At 43.5% G+C, this 8,755-nt stretch overlaps 1 protein-coding gene across 4 annotated transcripts; it reads left to right on the top strand.

The window, feature by feature from the left end:
• Positions 1-956: 956 nt before the first annotated feature.
• Positions 957-8,472, top strand: LOC111856969 (probable G-protein coupled receptor 173). 4 transcript variants are annotated; one of them, XM_023837342.2, is made up of 4 exons: positions 957-2,087; positions 2,490-2,514; positions 2,630-2,717; positions 6,082-8,472. In XM_023837342.2, exon 4 carries the CDS (start codon positions 6,292-6,294, stop codon positions 7,453-7,455), a length of 1,164 nt encoding a protein of 387 aa, XP_023693110.1. In that variant the 5' UTR covers positions 957-2,087; positions 2,490-2,514; positions 2,630-2,717; positions 6,082-6,291; the 3' UTR covers positions 7,456-8,472. The 4 variants fall into 4 exon arrangements, with proteins under 4 accessions (XP_023693110.1, XP_023693109.1, XP_023693111.1 ...); XM_023837341.2 differs by having other exon boundaries at positions 957-2,514; XM_023837343.2 differs by having other exon boundaries at positions 957-2,514; positions 2,630-2,815.
• The last annotated feature ends 283 nt before the right edge of the window (positions 8,473-8,755 follow it).

Here is an 8,755-nt window from a genome sequence, read left to right as displayed (position 1 = left end):
TACTCGGAACCCAAAAACTGGAAAAGATTAAAACATTGCAGTGGGGTTTCAGCGTGGTTGGTGACTGCGGATGGGAATTAAACGGAAGTAGTTTATGAAAGCAAACCGAGCCACTGACATTAAGGAAAGGTCAGGCTACAGAAGACCAAGCCGTCACTGTAAATCCAGGACACTGTCTTTTATGCTACATGATTTGTAATAAAAACTTAATGTTTCATTGTTTCCCGGTGATAGTACTGAGCTGATTCATTATTTATATATATATATATATATTTTAAAAATTGCATAGTTTTATATATGTTACTACTCATAGCACTGACTTTTCAGAACGCATTGTCTGCATAAAACGGCAGACTAGGCCTGCAGCAAATAAATCCATTTGTATTTTTGCAACAGAAAAGCCGACTCCGAACCTCTTTACGTGTTTATGAGCCCAGATTTTTACTATGGAATGAACATGTAATTAAACGCTGTGCAAAATGTAAAGATATATATGAAAAATGCAAAGTTTAAGTTGGATTTCAGGTAAAGACAGTTTGCGCAGACCATAACTGTGGAACTTTGCGCCATATCGACCCCCAGCGCAACACTGAGGCGAAGGCATCTGTTTACGAGGCATCCAGCGGTATGGACAGCTGTCGGCCCGGCGTGGGGCCGCCCGCCTGCAAAGCCCGGCAGTCTGCGACAAAACACTTTACCTGTAATCTGCTACGGAGCTGGGCTGCGTGCCTGCTTGTAAATGTGTGTGAGGAGTTATGGATGTAACTACATTGGAGATCGTTAGAAATGCTGAAAAAGGACACAAGGGCGGTATTTAACGGTACAATTATAATACATTTGAGTTAATTTAATCGAATGTAAGAATAATGCTGCATATGTGAATATAAAGACTATATTTAATTTGAATTACAATGATTCAAAACCTCCACAGGTGGTTGTGGGGTGGGGTGGGGGGTGTAGCCCGCGAACTGCTAAATCAGCGCCCGCTCATAGGATGCCACCCTAGATTGCCGCTTATATCTAGTAATGGGTTAACCAACACTTGTGTCCTTCATATAAGCATAATGGGAGTCCACTATACCGCAACATATTTAACAGCGCCTTCTAATAGACATTAGAAGTATTTTACATGGAAAAGCAGTGCTAATTACTAGGTGTATTGTCCTTTGTCGCACCTAGATATCAGGGCATATGATTTGGTCAAAGTTTCCAGGTAGCAATCTGATTTTGAGCTGCTTAATTTCTTGTGTAGATAACGGAATTTATTTACATAATGATGCTAAATTAACTCTGCGGCCGACTACTGAATAAGCTATAATGAATGGACGGATAAATTGGCCCTCAACCAAGATTTGATTATTAATTTAGAAGGCGGGTTTCATTCCACGACCTCTAGGAGGCGCTCTTCAGGTCTTCTGGTTTTCCGTGTATGATAGTGTATGGCTATACACACATTATACTACGGCAAAGCACAACTTTGTAAATAATACTAATATTAATAACAACAATACATCCTACAAATATATCAGAATCGTAATATTTTATTATTGCCATTATTCTACTTATCTCTCACCGTAGTTTGGTTTATTCCCTCAGTCCCTCTCACCTCTCCCCGTTTCCCACCCTACCCACCGACGTCGGCGAATCCGAATCGAGCCGATCCCAGCCGAACTTAAGCGCAGGGACGCTACCAGTCGTATCCAACTCACCAGTATAAATGGGCATTTCATTTATATAATTTTTTTTTTCGGAGAACACTGCTGGATTGTTTTTCTAACCTTATTTTAAGGACTATGATGCAATTAATGACATGTTTTCGGTCTGTGTTTTGCCACATGTCAGGCTTTTATTACTTAAATACATACTGTAGGGCGCACACACTGGAACCCAATACATATCTTTACATGGAATGGGTGTACGGAACCTGCAAATACGACTGGACGATGTCGATGCCATGAACTGGAGGATGTAATTTATTCAGGGAAAGCGACGGCTTCAACGTTTGTGAAGAGAAATGCTTCGGATTATTTCATGAAACGGGGAAGGATGAAATGAAAACCCCACACAAGCTAGTCCACGACGCTAAGGTGTTCTCTTCGCGTTAAAGGATCATTTTTATTGTTCCATTTTGATGGTATTTTTTCCAGATACAGGCTGCCTTTGTAAAAATGTGGGTTTTACGTGCATACCAATTCTAGATATGTAATGGTAGCTATATACTCGAAATAATATATTAAAATATGAGTATTGCTTTCACCTAATCGATTTAACCAGCTCCTACCTCTTTCGGACTGATATCTTTGTGAGGTTTTATGGAAATTCAGAAGACATGACATGCAGTCGAAAAAAGAGGAAACGCTCCGTTTTGTTGATCAGAAATTGTGTTAATATACAGAGACCCCTGACTGAAAGATTTGCTGCTGGCACCATATACCTGTCATTGCATTAAATCGCACATTTTTTTCCCTCTGGATTTCTGCCATTTTAAGGGTTTTCCAGGATACTGAAAACAAGGTAAGGCGAGATATTTTTAATTGCATTACTATGTGTTTGTAATTACGTAAAGACGCTGATCATTGCAATAGTCTTGTCGGCGAGTGTTTATGTTGAATTGGTGCTTTTTTTCCAGCATCAATTATCGAGGACTGGAAAAAACAGTAATGCGGCCTGGTTGTAAATCCGCACCCTCCCCGTCGACCACATAGCGCAGAAACCAGGTGAGATGCTGTCCAGCGCCAGCATGACATTCTCCCTTTCGCCTCCTGCGTCCCATTAATCTGGCCGCCGGCTTTCTGTACGTCGGCCGCTGTCACAGGTAGGCCTGGTGCGTGATGTTGCGGCTTGTGAAATGTAGGTGTAGGATGATTGATATATATATATATATATATATATATATATATATATATATATATATAAATAATATTATATAGTGCCTTTTTGTTTTGCAATACGTAGGTATAAGCACAGAGGTGTCTTAGGCAATGATTACACATTGATTACCCTGTTCAATATATGCATGCATGACTTACACTCGGGCATCTGTTTTTCCCCGAATGTATTTATACAGTAACCAACAGACAGGCCTCCTGAAAGATCGTAACAGATGGCGGACCCGTTTGTACATTTACGCTGGTGCGGGCGTAAAGGTGCCGACGCGCCACGTTCAAAATGCAGCATTAAAACAGAACGAATACAGGGTTAGGTGCTACACCGGCTACACTTCGGTTCTGCATTTATATTCTGATCTCGTCCTAATTGTATTTGAACGATGTAGAAGTAAGATGATATGATGCCGGCTTTGGTTGGTGAATTCCGCGACGCCTCCTCCCACCCCCAGCCGACGACAGCGGGACTCCGCTGTTGCTACCCGGCCATTTACAATGGTCCAGCCTCCTCACCTCCACAGCAACCCACAGCCAGACGTATAAGATCATACGGTTCTGAAGTTATCCACTCAGGCCTAAATGCAAAGATGCTTCTTGCTTTCAGCCTGGGATTACTCAGAAAGTAAATGAGATTAACTGCATCAAACATACAGATATTCTTCTACCCCATTGATATAGAAATACATATACCCTGAACACATATTAATCATAGAATGTCTGTTTATTTCTCAGGTAACAGGTCTTTTATATTAATGTTCAATGTGTTCTGAAAATAATCAGTATGAATGTAACCCAGTGTTCATATGAAAACTGGATTTTTTTTCTTGTCTTTTATTAACTTACACTGTGATTTCCTATCATATATTCTCATTGATATTATATAATCAAAATATATACCTGCACGATACCCTGTTCTTTATGGTGTTGCCTTGTGTATATACAGTATAGTATGAAATGTGTTACTCACCTCAACACTGATCACTTTTACTTAATAGTGGTAACATTAATAAACTCCAAATTATGCTACAGATTCATCTTAAAATCATGTTAAAAACAGACATTTGGTATAATGTAATGTGAAGTGCCGGTTGAATGAAGAGGGATTGTCAGAGACACAGCATTTACCTGATTTAATCAGGTGTAAGATCATCACTCACTAGATGTTCCCTTTCATTTCCAATGCCACACTGAACAGGAAATGAGTTTCACATTAAACGTTTAATCAAGTCTCTTTCTTTCCTCGTCATGGATCAGATTGGTCAGATAGCTTTTCCTTTGCCTGCCCACATTATATTCTTCAGAAGATGAAACCATTATTTTTAGTGGGTGGTGGTGTTATATGACAACGCCTGTGTCCTGGGTTCGAGTCAGACTGCATTGTGTGCTGTGTCTATGTGGATTTCTTTCCACTGCCTAAGCTAATTCGAGTTATTAGTTCACCTTCTGCTAGCTGTGATCAGAATATCATTCATTGGGTTAAACACTAAAAAGCACAATATTACTGTTATCAAGCACCATTAGCATAATAAATGCATTAAAAGATAAGAATACAGATTATCCTTAGAAGCTGTTCATGGAAAGGTTTGCAATTTTGTATTAAAATTATTTGAAATATGTTACAGCTAGCTGATAATTAATAATAAATGTAAGATACCGATTAAATACATGGCAACATACTGTATGAAGTATAATTGCTGTACTAGGTAACATAGCAAGCTGCCTAATACACATATTATTTTGAGTGATAAATGGGCAGGTTAGCAGAAATCTGTTGTATGGAGGGAAAATTAGCACTGTATGATTTTTACCACTGAAAAACACCACGTTGTTAGGGCTGCACGATTATTACATGCCGATTATTTGGTGCATGCACAATCATCACCAGGGCTTCAGACGACGGCCGTAGACATTTATCCAGATGCCAGCTTTTCAGAATCACATGGACGTTTACTTACGCCGACAGTTTGGTAAGCAGATTAGTAGTGGGCCTAAAATATTATTGAGAGGCGTAGGGTGACGCCTCAAAGTTGCTAATCTGTATAAATTCAGTGTATCCTTATGTTTAATAAACGCGTCGGTCTTTAAACTGCAAAAAGTAGTACTGCCACCCCACCAACATCTTTTTACCTTGTTTATCTACAATATATCCTATTTCAAAAGATGTAATGGCTGCTGAGCTGCCCTTTTCTTCACCACCACTTCAGTGCTTATTGCTTCCATGATTTACTAAAACAGTAGCATGTGGCGCGCTCCGCTAACCGAATTTAATAAGCATAAGGATATGCTGAATTTGTACAGATGACTAACTTTTGGGCATCATAATATGCATCTCATTAATATTTTAGGTGTACTGCTAAACTGCATACCAAATTGTGGGCGCAAGTAAACGTCCGAATAGTACTGAAAAGCTGGTGTCCAGACAAATGCCTGTCATCTGAAGCGCTGGTGATTATTACGCATGCACCATATAATCACGATTACATTGATATTGTGCAGCCCTACCTGTTGGTGTTGAGATTATTATAAAATAGACCACATGCAGGACTGAAGGGGTGGCATGATTGTGCAATGGTTTGCACTGTTGTCACATCTCTGGGACCAGAATTTGAGTCCCTGCCATGGCTCCATGTGTGGAGTTTGCGTATTCTCCCCGCGTTGTTGTGGCGTTTCCTCTAGGTACCCAGTTTTCCCCCCACAGGCCAAAAAACATGCTGAGATTCATTGGAGTTACCAAATTGCCTGTAGGTGTGCATGTGTGAGTGAATGGTGTGTGAGTGTGCCCTGCAATGGGTTGGTGCCCCATCCTGTGTTGTTCCCTGCCTTGCGCCCGTAGCCTCTGGGATAGGCTCCGTACCCCTCGCCACCCTGAATAGGACAAGCGGTTTCAGAAAAGGGATGGATGCGTGTTTAGCCAGAAAGACATTGATATTACCCAAAACTTGCAAATCGGGCAAGTAGCCAGTTTTAGGGTTGACTGATGTAATTGGCCATTTACATAGTTATTATTTATGGATTACTATTAATATTTATTGATTAAATAATTTGGAATGTTTTTTTTTTGTTAGATATATAGTTATTGTACAAAAACACCAGTTTATTTATGACATTAAGCTGGTTAGATTATTTTTTAAAAATTGACTGTACTCATTGAGCATCTGATGTCCCAAAAATGAAATGGATGCTTTGTTTTTTTCAGCGTAAGGCGTAGGGTTTGCAAACAGCAAGACGGGGGTCTGTGAAAAATGGGGCAACACAAAATGAGGTCCCCCAGTTTCTTGTGAGTGCGAGACGAGAGGCAGCCACGAAGACGTACAAGAGAGAAGTCCGAGGAGGAGGAGGAGGAGGTGGAAGAGGAACAGGGGACCGGCAGCCCCTGGAGAAGGTAGGGAGCAGTGGAGCACAAGGGATGGCCAGTGGAAACGAGAGCAGCCATGTTTCTGGCAACCCGCTGGCAGCCATGGCGACCACGGGAAGCGGGGTGGTGGGTGAGGACTGGTCCTCAGCAGTGTCCACCTATGTCAAGTTGGTCCTCCTGGGTCTGATCATCTGTGTCAGCCTGGTGGGAAATCTGGTGGTATCTCTGCTAGTCCTGCGGGACCGGGGGCTACACAAAGCACCCTACTATTTCCTGCTGGATCTTTGTCTGGCCGACACCATCCGCTCAGCTGTCTGCTTCCCCTTCGTCCTGGTGTCCATCAAGAATGGCTCCGCCTGGACCTACAGCGTGCTGAGCTGCAAGGTGGTGGCCTTCATGGCCGTGCTCTTCTGCTTCCACGCCGCCTTCATGCTCTTTTGCATCAGTGTCACACGCTACATGGCTGTGGCACACCACCGCTTCTACTCCAAGCGCATGACCTTCTGGACCTGCGTGGCCGTGGTCTGCATGGTGTGGACCCTGTCCGTCGCCATGGCATTTCCGCCCGTCTTTGACGTGGGCACCTACAAGTTCATCCGTGAGGAGGACCAGTGTATCTTTGAGCATCGCTACTTCAAAGCCAATGACACACTGGGCTTCATGCTGATGCTGGCCGTGCTCATCCTGGCCACCCACGTAGTCTACATGAAGCTCCTGTTCTTTGAGTACAAGCACCGTAAGATGAAGCCTGTTCAAATGGTGCCAGCAATCAGCCAGAACTGGACCTTCCATGGGCCAGGTGCCACTGGCCAGGCGGCAGCCAACTGGATTGCGGGTTTTGGCCGGGGCCCTATGCCGCCCACTCTGCTGGGCATCCGGCAGAACCTGCACAACCAAAACCGACGGCTGCTGGGTATGGAGGAGTTCAAGGTGGAGAAACGTCTTGGGAGGATGTTCTACGTCATCACCTTGTCCTTCCTCGTGCTCTGGTCGCCTTACATCGTGGCCTGCTACTGGCGTGTCTTTGTGAAGGCCTGCACCATTCCTCACCGGTACCTCTCCACCACCGTCTGGATGAGCTTTGCTCAGGCTGGGGTCAATCCCATCATCTGTTTCTGCCTCAACAAGGACCTGAAGAAGGGGCTGCTGGCTCACTTGCCTTCCTGCTGTAGGACTACACCTCAACTACCCCGAGAGGCCTACTGTGTCATATGAGGGAGGGGAGGGGGGGATTTCTAAGGGAGGGGTGGGCTTGTGGACTGAGATTTTTATCTGTAGGGGATAGATGGGGTGACCTGGGGTGGGGGGAACACTAAAAGTGTTGTGGCCTTTCAGTCAGTGCAAGATGCTTTAATGTCCAAGGTTTAGCTAGAATGCACGGTGAGAGGTGATGGACTGAGTCATAAGTGTTGAAGCTCTTGTCCCATCTGGTGTGACTCTTGTTCCTCCTTTTGAAAAGGTGAAGAGGGATCATTTATGCCAGACACAAGATGGCTATTAGTCACAGGCATTAGGACACGTATGAAAGAGGCAAAGTGGCTTAGTACTCGCAAGACCACGGAGCGGAACGTTTACGGACAGAGGCAGCGCCTACATGCAGCGTTTGTTGTAATGTTTAAATGTTTAAGAGAGGCAAGCTAGCCAAGCGTTACAACATATTACTCATGTAGTCAGACCGCTGGGAGGTTCCAGAACGTAAATATTTCAGTAATGCAGAACGCAGTGTGATAAGGTCATTATGAAACAGACGATCCTGTCCCAGCAGTCGACACGTCTCTCGAAACGGTTTTACTACCAAAGACAACAGTGGAAATGGGAGTGAACATGATAGGGTGACATCACCATGGCCTGATCACGGACTCCACACCATCAGAAAACAAGTTAGATGTTCTCATCTTTACAAAGTTCTTACAGTCTTGTTTTACTTGATTAATGACATTCAGATAAAGAGGTTATTTTAGTGCAGACATTGTAAGCCTAAATGCACTAGAACAACTGTCAGAGAGACTCATGGGTAATCTACATTCATTTTTTTAAAGGGTGCAGGGGAATCTCAGGCCACAGGAATTTACATATCAAATACAACACGTCTTTCTCATCTCCATAACACTGTTTGGAATGGTACCTGGACTCTGAAGACCTCCCTGCACGGTGGTCTTTGTTTTGCTCCTGTTCTGCCTCATTCAGAGCGTCAGTCTGTTGAATATCATGCGTGAGGTGGAAAATAGCACCTGGGGGGGGGGTGGGTGGGGTGAGGGGGTTGTGCAGGATTTTGAAGAAAGGGGGAGTGCTAATTCTCCTTGGAAGCTGGTCCGAGGGTTCTAGAATAGTGTCCTTCACTGCCTCTTATTCTCAATTCCCTCCCCTTGTTCTTACACAAGGTTCCGGATCAGGTTGCTGAGTCACACCGGAGACCGGTGAATGGGAATTTTAGCAGAAGGCCTTGTGCAGTTTTATTTTCATAAAGCACTCTATGAGGATGTAGATGCTTATGATAGGAGAAACATGTTCACGG

Source organism: Paramormyrops kingsleyae, chromosome 8 (genome assembly GCF_048594095.1).
Source record: "Paramormyrops kingsleyae isolate MSU_618 chromosome 8, PKINGS_0.4, whole genome shotgun sequence".
Lineage (NCBI taxonomy): Eukaryota > Metazoa > Chordata > Actinopteri > Osteoglossiformes > Mormyridae > Paramormyrops > Paramormyrops kingsleyae.
Note: the sequence above shows the minus strand (reverse complement) of the source record. Positions and strands in the feature narration are given on the sequence as shown.

Excerpts from the sequence above, each read along its gene's own strand:
- LOC111856969 (XM_023837342.2), top strand. The coding sequence starts at position 6,292 with ATGGCCAGTGGAAACGAGAGCAGCCATGTTTCTGGCAACCCGCTGGCA.